This window comes from Malus domestica, chromosome 08 (genome assembly GCF_042453785.1).
Source record: "Malus domestica chromosome 08, GDT2T_hap1".
NCBI classification, from domain to species: domain Eukaryota; kingdom Viridiplantae; phylum Streptophyta; class Magnoliopsida; order Rosales; family Rosaceae; genus Malus; species Malus domestica.
In genome coordinates, this window is record NC_091668.1 from 3,558,027 (window position 1) to 3,575,527 (window position 17,501).

The following is a 17,501-nucleotide window of genomic DNA, read 5'->3' on the forward strand; positions in this document are numbered from 1 at the left end:
GGAAAAAGTTACAGATAATGATCTGATTATAGCTGCGTTGACAGGATTACCACAAGAGTATGATATGATAAGAACTGTGATCTTGGCAAGAGAGACATCAATTTCTGTGAAGGATTTTGGAGCACAGTTGTTAAGTGCAGAATTGGCTAATGAATCCAGAATTTCTTCTTTAACTAATTCTATGTCTGCAATGTATGTACATAGTGAAAGCTCTAATTCAAGGAGTAATGGAGGTCATGGAAGATATCAAGGGGACAGCTCAAACATGGGATCTGGCAGTTATCAAGGAAGTTCAAATCAAAGGCCCTACTCTTCTCAGAACAAAGGGTCCTATAATTCTAACAGATATGCCTCTGGAAACAATTTCACAAGGCCATATTTTGGGAATCAATACAAAGGCAATAATAGTTTCAATCAATCTGGGTTTAATAGTTCTACTGGGTCTACTTCTACTAATGGTCCTAAACAGGATCATGATTGATTACCGGATGTTCCAGAAGTAAATGACTTAGAGTCCCATTCGTCGTATTTTCCTAATATGACACGAGTTCTACTCCACAATGAGGCTTCTGGACCAAGCTGGTGTAGTTGCACCGAGATATCCTTGAGTTCTCCAGACAAAAACATGGCAGCAAATATGAGCAGAGCTACTATTGAAAAACCGATAGGAATGAGAAAGAGGCCCCAAAAGCTTCCAAGGCTGAGACTTGGAAGAGATCAAACTGTTGGAGTCTGCACAACATGAGTTGATTTTTATGGAGCCAATCAAGCAAACCCAAATTGACAAGAAATTTAGTGGATATGCTCAGTCACCTGAGATGCTGAATGCTATGAACTGGGTGCAATTGGTACATCTTACTCTATCTCTTGCCATCTTTAATGCAATCTATCTACTACAGGAGTTGGTGGTTGGTGATGCACAAGGCCAATAGTTCTCTTACTCAACGCTGTCAAGATCAGTGTGCTCCAACTATTTTATGAATTCATTTTGGCAGGATATATCTGGTACTGATATTTGTCTTTTGTCTTTTGTCTTTTGGGTGACCACAATGGAGATGTTTTGGAAGAACATGGTTCAGGATTAAAGACCATACAGAAGCTAATACTGGAGATGTGTATGGTACACGGTTTGAAAAATTGGCTGTTTTCTTTCCCAGACTGCTCTATGCTTCTTTCTCGGTTTGAGTCTTGGGAGGCTTGAGGACAAGCTGTTGGAGCAATATTAGAAAATATGAAAAATAGCAATATAATTCCAATGATAATAATCATAAAGAAAATCACAATATTAATAGTATACAAAATTCATAAACTAGAGATAAAGTTAGAAAAACTGACAAACTTGGAGATTGAGGCTTGCATAAATGCAATGTCCTAAAGATAGAATTTCGTCCCTACTCTTGTGCTTGTAGTTCGATAGGCATCCATCTCCCAGGATTCAACAATTTATAATCCGAAGTCAAAGCACTTCAATCTTCGGACTCTGGCGAATTTTATATATTCTGTACTCTCAAGACACGACTCATAATTTACACACGAAGCATGAGAGAAACAAAGTGGGGAAACCCTATTTCTCAAGAGTAAAAATTAACTCTAATTTTCTATATCTAATACCAATGGTTTCATGGGTTTATATAGAATCCAACTTTTACTTATTAAAGAAATGTAACTTTTCATCTATAAGTATACATCACTTATCAAGTATCACCTAAACAACATAACCTTTCTAAGAAATTGGTTAACACTATTTTTCATTCAATTATTAAAATTATAAATTACAGCATTTTATACTATAATATAATTTCCAACTCAAGCCTCTGCAAAACATATTCTGAAATCACAACAAGAAGACATTAGGATCACGAATAAATCAAATCAATATAAAATAGAGATTGACTAATTATATTAAACTTATTTGTATAATACAGAACACATGGTTATGAAGATGAAGCCATTGATCCTCGCGAACAAGGTAGAAGTAGTCTTCTACTTCCAATACCTCTCAATGAACTTTGCTATCGAAATAGGCTTGTAGTTTTCGTGAGTTTCAGATGTATGGAAGCAGGGACTGCTCCTTGGTTATATAGCTAGGGTTTCAACCAATTCCTCCCTATTATTGGAAATGATATCAACCTAAATCATATCTAATCAATTAGAGTCCCATCATGACTCTTATTCCTTGTATTTACTTAATAAAGGTTCATAATTGATTGCATGTAATTAGGACTCCAATATGTTTATTTTCTTAAGGCACCAAGAGTCCTAGAGATTTCATTAACTTGATTGTCAAGTCAACTATTCCCTCAATTACTCTCGGCATAATTATTCGTGATCCTAATGTTTTGTTGTTATGATTTCAGAGTATGTTTTACAGCCTCATGTTAAAAGGTAAGACTGATGCGACTCTAAGCTACTGGACTTCTATTAGGACCAATTGGATCACCTATTGTTATTGTTATTGTTATCTATTAGGCCCATTATATATGTAATACCATTAGGCTTATCTACATATCAACTCTACTATCCTGAGATGTATTTAAACATTTTTTTTGATGTAAAGATGACTACGAATGAAATGATATGAATTTATTTTAATTTCTTCTACTTTTCTTGTATTTTCATTTCCTGTAATTTCCTTTCCGGTTATCTCGACCTCTGATCCTATCATGCCAGTGGTGCTTGAGCCATCAGAACCTTCAAACCCAGTGCAAATAATGGAAGTGAGCGAGATGTTAGATCCCTCAAACTGGCATTGGCCCAAGCTGCTCATGATGTCCATGTGTGTAACAGGAGCACTTCTTTGCAGATTATTGAGCTAGGGTGGTTGTCTCAAGATAAATTGAGGGACGAATACGATCACTAAATTAATACTGTGCGTGTAGCTAGAAGATTCAAACTATATGCAGAAAATTAGCATTCGCTGTTTCGTTTCCTGTGAGTTTTTCTATCCACAAATAAAGGTAGGTGAAGACTGATTGCATATGTTCAATTAATTGTCCAAAGAAAATTATTTATACAGAGATTAATTGCGATGGTCTAGAATTTGGAAGTCCTAACTAGCAAGAGATTTTTTAATGTGTCAGGAACGCTAGGCGTACCGCTATGTGTTATTATACGAGTGGAGGAAATTTTTTTATCAAGTGTCCCTACTTATATAATGATATATAGCATATGTGCTTGTATTTCAGACATATTGAAAAATCTATCATAGCTAGCTATAGAATCCATCATATATTCGGCGTATAATCATTAATGCAATCATATTTATGAAGATAGTTTTCTCAATTATGCAAGTGTTAGTACGAGAAATTTTTCATTGTGACGGGAACACGGGTGGTACACTATGTGTTTTTATGTAAGTGATGAGAAATTTTATTTTTTAAGTTATTAACTTTTTAATACACATATCTCACCATGTGCTGGTCACACTGAAAAATCTCTCGTGTTAGCGCATGTTCAACTGTCATTCTTTTTCCTTCTCTTGAGCATAAGTCCAAAAATAATGTATCTGCACATAATGCCTTGTTATTTTATACGAATTATGGAAAACAAAAGAGACTTTTTATTGGCGCTCCCAAAAGTCATTCTTTTATACTTTTTTCTAGTGTTATTTTCTCCTACAATTCTTTACAAGAGTGTAGATTTACTATTTTGGAGTGTCCATAATAGCACTCATATTATTATTTTAGTGTTATTTATTTATTTTTTTCAAATTATGTGTAGGCTAAACTATCCTTTCTTTTATTTCACTGAATCTGTTAATTGTTTTCTACGTGAGCTGTTACATGAGCTCCATGCATTTCTTGAACATTGATAGTATGCTCCGGCGACCCATGACTAGTAGTAGATGGCGTTTGTTGCCCTTCGTAGAATCCGAAAACCTTATCAGTGTCGTTTGCATAGCTGAATGGACTTTCAGGCCAGTTCCTATTAGGTGAGGCCTTAACTTCTTCTCCAACCCCCGCAATTCCTTCTTGTTGTTGACGGCTTTTAAAAGTATGGGAGTTGAGGTCTTTTTCGTTGAAAATTTCAATCAGGGCTCGAACCCTTCTCCATCTCGAAGAAGTTCTGGAATCAGGCTGCTCCAAGACATGCCGATGCTTGTAAAAGAAGCAAGCTATGAATATGATGAGAGCTAGAATTGAAGCCGCCCCGGCAATTAGGAATAGGCCCCAAAAGCTTTCAAGACCAAGAGTGTTGCTTGAGATCCTTGGAGTCCTGGAGTTATCATCACAATTGCTTTCTTGACTGAACCATTTGCTCTCAATTTTCATGATCTTCTCTCCTTCCATCACGCTTAGGACTGCTTGTGAAATATCGGGTACAAGAGGAGAACGCTTTGGAAGCACCTGCCAATTAAAGTGATTACCTCAAAGAAGTCACGTTTTTATAAATGCATGTGTGTAGATGTCTACATATATGTACAAGGAAAATGATTTCCGTGCCCACATTTTCTCCTCATGCATCATGTTTAATTATGACATTTGTGTTGAATAAATCAAGGTGCAAAAATAAACAGTGGTATGCCTAAGGAGAAAAGAAGGTGTACTAAATAATTTCCTTATGTATAAAGGAGAGAAATCTTACAAAGCCATAGCCATCAGTTTTGAAGATCGGACCAATCATGGTATATTTGGAACAATATTTCGCAATGAATAGCTTCATATTTGGGGTTTCATCAACAACAGCTGCAATACCACCCTTTCCACTCCCTTTTGAAAGAGCTTCATCGCATTCTTCCATGGAATTCATACCCTTAAGCTTGGACACATGGAAACCGATTTGTTTCATCAAGAGTTTGCAAACAAAGCTATTCTTTAAGCATCCAACATTGTCCCCATTTCTTAGTATATCCTCTATATTCGTGACAGTTGGTTGGAGTTGTTCAACTGTTAATAGCGATGCTAGATTAGCTGTGTAGCTTTGTGTCAAAACTAGCACAACAAACACCCATATAATCATCAAGAATCTGGCCAAGTTGCTAACCACTCTCTCCCCTGTAAAAGTGGTTAAAAAAAAAAAGTGTACCAAAAATAAGTGAATGCCATTAAAATTTCTTATTTTGAAATTAGCTAGTAAAGAGATCGATAATTACTATGTGAAAACACCATGGTGGAGAAGGAGAACCAAAAGCTTGTGCCAACTTGATGTGAGGGAGGGCCGCGAAAGTCTTCATTAATTTGATGTTCAAGTACCCAAATGACGAAACCAATGAAGATGAAGAAACAAAAAGTCGTAAGCCACAAGTCCCATGTCAAAGGCTTCATGAAAACCCATGCATTTTTGCTCCTGGTGTCTCTGATTGGAACAACCATTACTACCCCCGATTCTGTGTAGGGCATCGTAAAGTCCACGTACAAAGACCTGTTTGCCCTAATCGTGGTATCTCCCACCACAGCATCAAATTTCTGTCAACAGAAGATGTAACCAGAGAAAAATATAAATGCGGGTCCAAAATGAAATCAGTTCTCGATATTTTTATTGTGACGTATAAGTTTACCTCAAGATATACTTGATAGACCAAATCATTGTAAGTGCCAGCCATTGTTCCATCAGAATTCTCAAAGGGAATGAACTCGAAAGGAAGAGCATATGGTAGTACTTCAACTGCAGCCTCAAAGACATCAATACTGAACCCAGTGACTTCCGTTATGTTAGTGCTAGGGTTCTTGGTTACCTTAACAAACTCACTAAAACCAATTTTTACAGGAACTCCAATTCTCAGCTTCTTGTCATTTGTTGGGATCTCCCATCCCTTGGGAACAGAGAGAGAATCTCCAGGCCATATAATTGGTGAAAGATTGCACTTGGAAGTTGAAAGTTTGCTTGTGTTTGCAGAATTCAGTGTCTTTACCATACCATTTTCCGGTGTCCAAAATGCAATAGTTCTTACTCCATCACCATTTACATTAACTATCTTAAAATTCGATGCCTGAAGTTGCCCTTCGTCAAGCCTGAAGTCACCAGCTATACCTTTGAATGAAGTATTAGATATGGCTTGGGAAAGTTTTAGACCATATTGGGAGACCTCAAACGTATCAAGATCTGTTGAGTTAACGGAATCATTCCTATTTTGAAAATCAGAGTTTGTATTAAACCCAACTTCTTCTACTGCAAAGGCTAGTGCAAAAACTGCATCATAAGCCCGAAATCCAAATACATCGACATCAACATCGATGATGGCTGGATTGTCTTGTTGGAATCGTCTTTTCCACCGCATTTTGAAAATTTTAAGCTCCTCTGTTCTTGGAACTTCAGTTTCCACACCTAATACCCCTTGCATTGAATTCAGATCTACCGGAGGGATTGACCATAAACGATTTCCTACCCCGTTGGTCATGATCCAAACATAGCCTTTTCTCATCATTCCGACCTCTTTTGCCTTGGCAAATAGCTTAGTGCAAAGTATGGGCAACATGTGCACAATGAAGACTCTAGTTTGCATTGTCATTAACTTGTGAAGCTCTTTTTCAATTTGTACATCTGTAGGTGATGCGGGAATGACACTCCGATAAGGGACATGAGCATCAACCTCTTGCAATGCATCAATTAAAAAGGGTATGACTCCCTCGCCGTACGTATTGTCTACATAAATTGGCACAACTTGTCTCCATCCGAAATTTTTAACAATGGCACTTATGGCTTTCACTTGGTGAGAGTCGGTTTGTGTGATTCGGAAGAAGTAAGAGCTTTGGAGTGAAGTAAGAGGGGGGCTTGTTGCAGAAAATGATAAAATGGGCACATGAGCTTGGTCTCCAAGATTAACAACAAAGCTAGCCTGCATTGATGTCACTGGTCCCAGGATTGCTTGCACTTCTACATTCTTTATCAGGTCTAGAGCTGTGTCCCAAGAAAAAAAAAAATTGATTAGTGTGATTGACTAATTTAATGATATTGATGAAATTGGGGTTCCACCATAAAATCAAAGGAAAACTAACGAAAAGTCTAAAAAAACTTCATTTTTAATGAAAAGGCCTTTTTAGGTACATGGAATAGTAACAGAGAAAGGTGTAAATGTGGTTTTTCATTAAAAGTGAATAGTACCGGGAGTGTTTTGTTAAAACTCCCTAAAATCAATTGGCAATATGGGGAATAGCCCAAGATCATATAAGCCCTCTTAGCTAGACTTGTCTCTCACAAATGTGGGACAAACTCTCCACACACCATCAACTCTCAACACACCCCTGCACGTGTAATCAATTTTTAAGCCACATGAACAACATGTGGGTGACGCGTGAGCACTTGTGGCCCCTTGGGCTTTTAGGGACAACCTGCTCTGAATATCATGATGAAATTAGGGTTCCCTCATAAAACCAATTGGCTATATAAGAAATAACCCAATATCATATAAGCGCTTAGCTAGACTTGTCCGTCACCAATGTGGGACAAACTCTCCACACACCGTCAACTCTCAACAGATATTATACATTCTTTTTCCAGTTAAAATGGTTAAATCTTTATGAATTGCATAGTTATGTATGACTAGATTATACGAAACAATGTCAATAGTCGCTAATACCTCGAATCCACGAAGAGACAACATTTTGGTTGGTCATTGAAGAATTTATTAAGCTTGACGGGACCAGCTGCCTAACACGGTTTGAAGAATATAATTAAATGACAAAACTAAAAATCGTACCGTTTTCACCTCTTGCTCACATCCCCTTGTATTAAACATGTGAGGTCGAAAATTGTAGGGGTTTGCACGTTGCACTTAGACCATCTCAAATGATTGGGCTAAAAGTCAAATATTTTTGCCCGGGATTATTAAAAAATGAACTTAGGCTATTTTTTTTCTTAAATTAAATTTTAAAAAATATAAATATGTAGACTATCATAAATAAATTTTATGAACATTTTAATCTAAAAATATTTAAATTCCGATAAATATTGAAAAATCACTAAATTTCCCACAAAGCAAGCTTTCAACTTTCACCAATCTTCAACCCTGGGCTAACTTTCAATTCACCTACCGTTCAACACCAAACTTTCAACTTTCACTGTTAGATTTGAACAAATACATAGGTATTTATACAGTTTTGGGGTGAATTTTGAGTTAAATAAATTTTTTTAATTATTTTAGCCGTTGGATTTAAATTTGGGCCATTAGATCTTTTTTTTTACCGTTAGATTTGATTATATTCAATCTCAGACGTTGGATTCAATGTACTTTAAAATAACATATTCTAAAAAAATTAAATTTGAATCTGGACCGTTGGATCAACGAACGGACCCTTAGATCTCAGCCCTTGGTTTAAAAATAGAGTCGTTGGGGTTTTTTTGGGTGGCTGACAACCTATGACAGAGGGACCCACCCCTGTTGGGCAATGTTTGCAAGCCCATCGCGTGGGCGCGTTGGAGAGTGACCGGGCCGAGACTGGCCCAACTGCCCGCGAGTCCACTCGCATGGGGTGGGGGGAATTTGGGGGGGTATTTGGCCCAGCTTTGACATTTGGCTTTTAGCCCAATGTTTTAGCATGGGTTGGAGGGTGTTTGGGGGAGGAGGAATAAATGGGAAAATTTAGCATTTAGCCTATCATTGGAGATGGTCTTACAGACACACCTTTGACATAATTTGTTAGGGTTCATTTGAAAATGTTTTTAAAATGACTGAAAGTGCTCTTGATGAAATTGAGTTTGGGTTCCCAATTTTTCGAAAGAAACATCAGATATGTGCTTTTTACAGAAAACACTTAAAGTGTTTTTCCAAGATCCACTTAGATTTTTATTAAACATTGGTTTCAAAAATATTTTCACCAAAATGGTTTTAGCCATTTTAAAAGCACTTCCAAACGAACCTTTAATTGTTACACTGATTATTTAAAGGGGAAACTTGATATAAATCCAATTTTTTTAGTCAACAATAAGAATAGTCCAATTTATTAAAATAAGTCCAATTTCTTAAATTTTTAATTATCAATAATTATCTCTTCAATGATAAGAATTATTATAAAAATTAAATTTCTTTGTAATTTTCTCTTTAATTATTTCTTTTTATTTATTTATTTGTTTTTTTTTCTTCCTCATGCTTTAAACCCCATTTGTAGATTTTATTTTTAATTTTTATAATCAACCTATATCGCGGATTAATTGTATTTTATCTACCTATATGACATGTTCTTTTTTATAAACATCATGTCATAGATTAATGCGTCTTGTTTATAGGTATATTATTTTTGGCTAAATAGCCAAAATGGTAACTGAGATTTGCATAACTCATCACTTTGATCCCTAACATTTCAAATCGATAAAAGTGGTCCCTGAGATTGTCCATCATCCATCATTTTGGTCATTCCGTTAAAAACTCCGTTAAGTATCCTGGAGCTCTTGGCCAGAAGTTTGGGCAATTTTCAAAGCTTCGTAAATCAATCGTTTCTTAACCAAATTCGACCCATAATATATCAAAATGAAGATAGGAAAGTCTAGTATAAGATTATACCTATTTGGAAGCCCAATGGTTGCCGGAGATGGCCAGAAAATAGCCTCAAAGTTGACTGGTCCGAAGGAAAACTAGAAAACTCGCCGGAAACTGGGTAAACTTTAAATGTTCATAACTTCTTCAATACTCAACGAAATCAAGTGATTCAAAAACAAAAATCATACTTATCGATGAGGTGAAAAGAATGGTACCTTTTTATATGGCTAAATAGCCGTGGTTTGGCAGGAAAAAGGCTCGAAAGTGGCTAACTCGAGACCAAGATAGCCACTTTCAAGCCGTTTTTCGGCCAAACCACAGCGAGTTAACTGTTGAAAAGGTACCATTCTCTTTGCATTGTCGAGAAGTATGATTTTTGTTTTTGAATCACTTGATTTCGTTGAGTATTGAAGAAGTTATGAACGTTTAAAGTTTACCTAGTTTCCGGCGAGTTTTCCAGTTTTCCTTCGGACCAGTCAACTTTGAGGCTATTTTTCGGCTATCTCCGGCAACCATTGGGTTTCCAAATAGATATAATCTTATTCTATACTTTCCTATCTTCATTTTGATATATTATGGGTCGAATTTGGTTAAGAAACGATTGAGTTACGAAGCTTTGAAAATTGCCCAAACTTCCAGCCAAGAGCTTTGGGACACTTAATGGAGTTTTTAACGGAAGGACCAAAATGATGGATGGTGGACAATCTTAGGGACCACTTTTATCAATTTGAAATGTTAGGGATCAAAGTGATGAGTTATGCAAATCTCAGTGACCATTTTGGCTATTTAGCCATTATTTTTTTTCTACCTTTTAGTTAGGTTTTATATCTCAGTTATATGTATAATATACATTCATATATTTGTTACTTGAGTTAGGGTAGAATGTTTTGCAGATATATTTATGTTAGTATATTAGTTTTTTTGTTATAAGATATTGATTAGATTTTTTGGAGTTGGAAAATGCATAATATTAGAAGATTTTGATTGATTTTTAGTATTTTTAGAAAATATAAAATGAGTATGAGTATAAAAGAAATAAAAACATATAATTAGATAATTGGACTCATCCCTAAAAAACTCTATGTTTTTGGACCTGGATCTAAAAGCCTCTTATTTAAACAAATTCATAGCACACTCTAGGCATGTATCATCCATTATAATAGGACATCATCATATGTGAGAGAGAGAGAGAGAGAGAACCTGCAGCAGCTGCACCAACAACAGATTGCTTGGAGTCCCTAGTGTTCAAAACAAGCCTGGTCTTGAAGTGAGCATGAGATGCATAGAAGTCCTCGATGGCCATTTTGATGCAACTCAAATACATCTTCCCGCTCTGACTGGGTTGATCGAGGTCAACAACAACACCCACATTCACTTGGATAGTTGTGTTTTCCACCGCCGCAACCGCCGCCACATTGAAAATCCATGACAAGAGGAAGAGAAAGCATAAAAAGACCATACAAAGTTTCTTGGCTGTACCCATGTTTATTTGAACAAGTGCTTTCTTAAGTTGCAAGACACTTCTATTTGTGAAGCTGAAGCATATATAAATATATGAATATGCAGAGTACGTACACATGAAACGTTCCTGGAAAATCACACATGAAAAGTCCCTGGAAAATCCTCAAAGAATCAGCCGGTCGTCGTCGCCATGACCCAATCTATACGGCCAGAACAAATATGTAACCATATACTATGAAAATTAAGATATGTACATTGAATTAACAATATTATATGGGAAATTAAACTAATTATTATTGATTTTGTGGTACTCTCTCTGTGGACAAACCGTGTAGCATGAGTCTCGACTATTATGCGGAGTGTGTGCATTCATGCAATAATTTTTTTCGTACTCATTTCTGTTCTCCTTCTTATACTCATTCCTATTGTTGTCGTCTTTTGGTAATTAAGCAGACAGATAATAGTTTGAATTATTTTTTTGTATGTGTTAAACTGTAATTTGCAAATAAACTAAGATGAATGACTTCTTACATGTAAAGACATAAACATTATTTGTAGTTTAATATTCCTAAATGGGAAATAGTCTTAGATTCCACCACTTAATTCAAAGTTGAAGCATACTCCTCTTACGTCATGACTACGCTATATTGAAAGCAGCCAACTACAATTTAAAATTACGGATATAGAAATTTAATTGACCGGAACTACCTATATATAATCTAATGCAAAACTGACTTCGTCTAATAAAGAATAGCCTTTTAATTGTTTTTATCTTTAAACTAATCTAAATTGTGAAAGAAAATTTGAAATTGAATGCATAAGGGAACATACGTTCTACTGAATGTGGCTATGCTCATATCTACGTATTTGAATTGTTTTAATAATAAAGAATTAAATGAATGTAAAGGTGGACAGAGAGTTCAGAAATATTGATTCTACGTGATATGTGGTTCAAATTAGAATTGAATAACCAACTTATATAAACAGGTTATTCTAGGCCACCCTTTTCTATTTCTTTTTCTTTACCACTTAATATTATTTGTTTTCTTGATTAATTAGGGATAGCAAGCTGAGATATTGGAACCATCTCCGGAGACGAATGACAAGTAGTAGATGGAGTTTGTTGCCCGTCATACAATCCGAAATCCTTGTCTGTGTGGTTCAAATAGCTGAATGGACTTTCTTAATCCGAGGAATATTCTTGGAATATTCTTTGGAATATTTCCGTATTGATTTTTTTGAAATTTACTCGGGAACCTTTTTAGGGTAATTCGATGTTCTGAATCTGTTTCCGACGTCCGTTTTCCCAAATTCAATTGTTATATTAGAGTTTTATTAATTGTACACTTTATGTGCTTAAGGGCAATTTATTGTGGCATTCTGTCTCCGCTAGTTTACGTGGCTCTCGACGGTGAAGTATGATTTATTTGTGAGTGGACCCCTTCTAAAATGCATGTTTTGTAGTATAAATGCATACATGAAAAGCATGATTTACTGAATACGTTTTGTGAAAGTTTTATGAGAAATTGATTATCATGCTATACTGAGCTTATTTTGGAATACCATATTTTCTATCGAACCCATATTCTTGTAAGGTATCTGATGGATGACAATATGCTATCTAGAACATGTTTTTACACACTTCTTTATAGTATAGATGATGGATGACTTTATACTATGAAGATGGTTTTGAGATATATGTACCTATGTTTGGAAAGATTATTTTCAGTGGTTTTGTGTGTACCTAGTGGTCCTTATTATTGACCTTTGGGTTGGGTGCTGTAGGGGCCTTTAGGCGATTGATACTTATATTGACCTTTAGGTTGGGTGCTGTAGGAGCCTTCGGGCGATTGATACTTATATTGACCTTCAAGTTGGGTGATGTAGGAGCCTGGGGGCGATTAATACTTGTGAAGGAAGTGGTCTAAAGGAAGAGTTCTATGTTCTGCCTTCGGGTGATTATGATACCACTAGTTAGCACACTATATACGACATATGTTTTATGAAAGGTTTTATGGCATGTTAGGGTTTTTGGAAAACCTATTACATATTATACTATGAGTTTTCATACAACTTTGAGGGTTAATATGTTGATAACTGTTTCAGTATTATATATATATATATATATATATATATATATCAACTTGGTCCACTCATGTTTGTTTTGCGCCTTCTCAGGATTTTGATTCGAGGCGTACGATCCCGGCGTCAAGGCACTTCCGCATTGGCATCTTCGAGTACTCTCGGTGTAGGACCCATCTCCTTGTTCATTCAATTTTATATTGTCTCTTTTAGTGCTCTAGTTAGTTGTATGCTCTGAACACGTAAATTTACAAGTCTTATTTATTTCTTGTTCTCAGCATTTGCATTCAATAAATAGCTTTTGTCACCCTCAGGTGTCGATCAGCACGTGCCTATCCTGGTGTTCGGAGAATATCGGGATTGGAGCGTGTCAATTTTGATGCAACTCAAATACATCTTCCCGCACTAACTGGGTTGATCGAGGTCAACAACAACACCCACATTCACTTGGATAGTTGTGTTTTCCACCGCCGCAACTGCCGCCACATTGAAAATCCATGATAGAGGAGGAGAAAGCATAAAAAGACCAAAGTTTCTTGACGGTACCAGTGGCGAAGCTACGTGAGGGCGAGGAGTGGCAGCTGCCCCTCCCCTCGCCGGAAATCAAGCACAGGAGCGGCGATTCCGCCCCTCCGGTCTCGTCGAAAGTGATGAAATTCTGTCTGGTTTTCTGGCCTTTTGGGTTTCCCTGTTCTATCACAGCACAGGCTGATCACGGGCTCTCTTTTTTTTTCCAAAAAAAAAACCTAGGCCAAAGAAATGAGGAATGAAGATCTGCATTTAGCAGCTTCTAGATATTGGAAATGTTCTGGTTTGGTTCTAACGAAGAAGAGGAGAAAGGAAGAAGAGAGAGACTCTCTCTCTCCCATCCCACCCCACGTGACCTTTACAATTTTTTTTTTATTTTTAAATATTGGCCAATCAATTTGCGCCACCTAACCTGCTTTTGCTGACTTATATTGGAATTTATTTTATTTTTTAATTATTATCCAATTAATTTGACCAATCTTTCAATATTTATTAAACCACTTGTTTGACATTGTTATTTATCTTAAAATTCACTATAATTTATACGAGCTTCAAAAAATAATTTGTAAAATATTAAAAACTTGTAATTATTTGTTTTTTCTTCTCTTGCCATCAAATTCAACGAAGTAATGAAGCAAATTTGTCAATATTTTTATATATTATATGTTTTATAATCAATGTTTTTTGGATATTACAAACTATATAATAAATAAACAATTATTTATACGGTGTATAATAAATTTATTCAAATTTGCCTAGGTCCTTGCCGAAGTGTAAAGTCATGTCCATCATCTGACTAGAGCTTAGCATCTTTTAAAACTTTGCTAATTATACAGTTAAGTAATAGGACGATACAATGAGAAACGGTGCTAAATCATCCTTCAAATAATATTGTTTTTCAAACCCTCCTTTGACTATTTTGAGTAGTCCAAATCCTCTTTGGAATATTTCGGTTAGTGCAAATTCTCCTATGAATATTACGGGTGGTTCAAATAATCATCTTGCAAATGCAGGACTTACACCTCGAATGAATGTTCACATTTTTCGGGACCCTAAATTTTTTAAATTTCGCCCCTCCCCCCCCCCCCCCACCGAGAATTCCTGGCTTCGCCACTGGACGGTACCCATGTTGATTTGAACAAGTGCTTTCTTAAGTTGCAAGACACTGCTATTTGTGAAGCTGAAGCATATATAAATATATGAATATGCAGAGTAGGTACACATGAAAAGTACCTGGAAAAATCACACATGAAAAGTCCCTGGAAAATTCTAAAAGATCAGCCGGTCGTCGTCGCCATGACCCAATCTTTACGGCCAGAACAAATATGTAACCATATACTATGAAAATTAAGATATGTAAATTGAATTAACAATGTTATATGGGAAATTAAACTAATTATTATTGACTTTGTGGTACTCTCTCTGTGGACAAACCGTGTAGCTTGAGTCTCGACTATTATGTGGAGTGTGTGCATTCATGCAATAAATTTTTTCGTACTCATTTCTGTTCTCCTTCTTATACTCATTCCTATTGTTGTCGTCTTTTGGTAATTCCAGCTGACAAATTATAGTTTGAATTATTTTTTTTGTATGTGTTAAATTGTAATTTACAAATAAACTAAGATGAATGAGTTCTTACATGTAAAGACATAAGCATTATTTGTAGTTTAATATGCCTAAATGGGAAATAGTCTTAGATTCCACCACTTAATTCAAAGTTGAAGCATACTCCTCTTAAGTCTTGACTACGCTACATTGAAAGCAGCCAACTACAATTTAAAATTACCTATGTAGAAATTTAATTGACAGGAACTACCTATATATAATCTAATGCAAAACTGACTTCGTATAATAAAGAATAGCCTTTGAATTGTTTTTATCTTTAAACTAATCTAAATTGTGAAAGAAAATTTGAAATTGAGTGCATAGGGGAAACTCTACTGAATGTGGCTATGCTCATATCTACTTATTTGAATTGTTTTAATAATAAAGAATTAAATGAATGTAAAGGTGGACAGAGAGTTCAGAAATTTTTATTCTACGTGATATGTGGTTCAGATTAGAATTGAATAATCAACTTATATAAACAGGTTATTCTAGACCACTCTTTTCTATTTCTTTTTCTTTACCACTTAAAATTATTTGTTTTCTTGATTAAATAGGGATAGCAAGCTGAGATATTGGAACTATCTCCGGAGACGAATGACAAGTAGTAGATGGAGTTTGTTGCCCTTCGCACAATCCGAAATCCTTGTCTGTGTGGTTCAAATAGTTGAATGGACTTTCTTAATCGGACAAGTGTATGGTTGAGAGTATGGAAGATGTTAAACTTCCCCTCGTACCGCCGATGTTAAAAAAAAAATGAAAGATGCATTGTAAATGATGCCAAAAAGAAAGTCATCTACAAGGAATGGAGTATTCATTTGAAATTTTCATAGATTTTGAAGGAGGTATAAACTTACTTTTTTCTTAAGTCTAATTAATCCACCACTTGATTCAAAGTTCGAGGACGTAGCATACGTTCTTGACCCAAAAGGCTCAAGCATATGCCTTACGACTTTGTCTTAGAACGTCATATATGACTTCTTGATAGTGTCAAATCAATAATTTAAGCTTCTAGCTACGAAGACTCAAGTCTATGAAATGCAAAACTTTGTATGATTAAATGAGACATTTTTCCTTTTGGATTATTGGGGAGGGGGATTTAAACTCAAGAACTCCCCAACATTGTGGGGGCGGATACTAATTATAAACAAATGCAGTGCAAAGTCAAGTTTATGCAAGCCACAATTTAAGTCAGAATTTTTTATTTTTTAATAGTTCAGGTAGCTTTAACGTGGTGTTTCTTTGGCATCCATTTGTTGTTTATGTCGTAATTCTGAAGAATCTACTGGTCATCTTTTCTTCGGCTGTCAGATATCTAGGCAGCTTTGGAAGTGGTTAGCATGCCAATATGGTAGCTCTTTGCCTCCTTCAGATTCTTTGGATGTTTTTTGGGATATCTATATGTGTAAGCCCTTTCCCCAACAATTGCACAATCTCTAGATTTTTGCGGGTCTTTCTACTATTGTGGCTATTTGGAAGGCTCAAAATAAGTTTATTTTTGACAGTCGACCAATCTATTTTCATCGTCTCTGCATGTCTATCAATTATGCGATAGTTCATGGTGGAAAGTTTATTCTTGGTTGCTCATAGGGTTTTGATACTCGAATCATCTCTTCGCTGGGGATCCGAACTATCTCTCGCAAGGTGCCTACTATTCTTCCTGTGCTTTGGTCTCCTCCTTGGTTTCCTTAGATTGAACTTAATACAGATGATTTATCTAAAGGAAATCCCAGTCCTACTGCTTGTCATGGTCATTTTCTTGGTGGTTTCTACTAATGGATTGGTCATCGCAACTCTTTTTTTGCAGAATTATTTGCAATTATTATTGGTGTAGATTTTGCTTATCAGTTGGGTTGGCATCGTCTTTGGTTGGAAAGTGACAACTCTAGTGCTATTTCTGCTCTTCAATCGTCTGATTTTGATCCATCTTGGCATCTTCATACTCAATGGTCTATTTGTTTGGACCGCATTCGCAAAATGACTTTCTACACATCTCACATATATTAGGAAGGAAATTTTGTTGAGGACAATTTTGCTAATATGGGTTTGTCTTCTCCAACTTTAACTTGGCATGATTCTCCTCATCTGGTAGCTCGTGCTGCATTGTTTTTAGGCTATGTTGACTTGCATGGCTATCACTTCTCAAATTAATGTGCATTTGGGTATCCAGGTTTATCTCACTTTTTTTCCCCAACTTTGTGGTGTTACTCAACTTGTTTTGCAGGTTTAGACCTTTAGGTTTGGTTTTAGAGGAATTAGGTTTCATGCCCCTCTTTTTTACCTCTTTTTTTTTTTTGGTATCTTTCTTGTTTTCGTTTGTAGAAGAGTAAGGTTTATGTCCCCCCCCTTCTTTTTCGTGTATTGTTTTTGTTATATCTGTTTAATGAGGCATAAAGTTTATGTTTCCCGAGCC

The 17,501-nt window shown here is 35.9% G+C and overlaps 1 protein-coding gene and 1 long non-coding RNA gene across 3 annotated transcripts; one reads left to right on the plus strand and one right to left on the minus strand.

Moving 5' to 3' along the window:
- Positions 1 to 3,543: 3,543 nt before the first annotated feature.
- LOC103423143 (glutamate receptor 2.8-like) lies at positions 3,544 to 11,354 on the minus strand. Of its 2 annotated transcripts, XM_070826637.1 has the most exons (6): positions 10,988 to 11,102; positions 10,613 to 10,786; positions 5,498 to 6,837; positions 5,093 to 5,405; positions 4,585 to 4,994; positions 3,544 to 4,346 (listed from the first exon to the last, which is right to left on the minus strand). In XM_070826637.1, the coding sequence occupies exons 1-6, from the start codon at positions 10,989 to 10,991 to the stop codon at positions 3,756 to 3,758; spliced, it is 2,832 nt and encodes a 943-aa protein (XP_070682738.1). In that variant the 5' UTR covers positions 10,992 to 11,102; the 3' UTR covers positions 3,544 to 3,755. The 2 variants fall into 2 exon arrangements, with proteins under 2 accessions (XP_070682738.1, XP_028962555.2); XM_029106722.2 differs by having other exon boundaries at positions 10,613 to 11,354.
- Positions 11,355 to 12,705: 1,351 nt separating this feature from the next.
- On the plus strand, positions 12,706 to 13,934 carry LOC139198228 (uncharacterized). The gene is made up of 3 exons (XR_011583540.1): positions 12,706 to 12,828; positions 13,052 to 13,121; positions 13,270 to 13,934. It is a non-coding gene; the product is annotated as an uncharacterized lncRNA (long non-coding RNA).
- The last annotated feature ends 3,567 nt before the right edge of the window (positions 13,935 to 17,501 follow it).

Bases quoted from the DNA above. Each gene is read 5' to 3' on its own strand.
- LOC103423143 (XM_029106722.2), bottom strand. From the start codon at position 10,991: ATGTGTACGTACTCTGCATATTCATATATTTATATATGCTTCAGCTTC. The intron at 5,406-5,497 runs GTAAACTTATAC...TTCTGTTGACAG, and splicing joins TCTATCAAGTATATCTTGAG to AAATTTGATGCTGTGGTGGG. The intron at 4,995-5,092 runs GTAATTATCGAT...CCACTTTTACAG, and splicing joins CACCATGGTGTTTTCACATA to GGGAGAGAGTGGTTAGCAAC.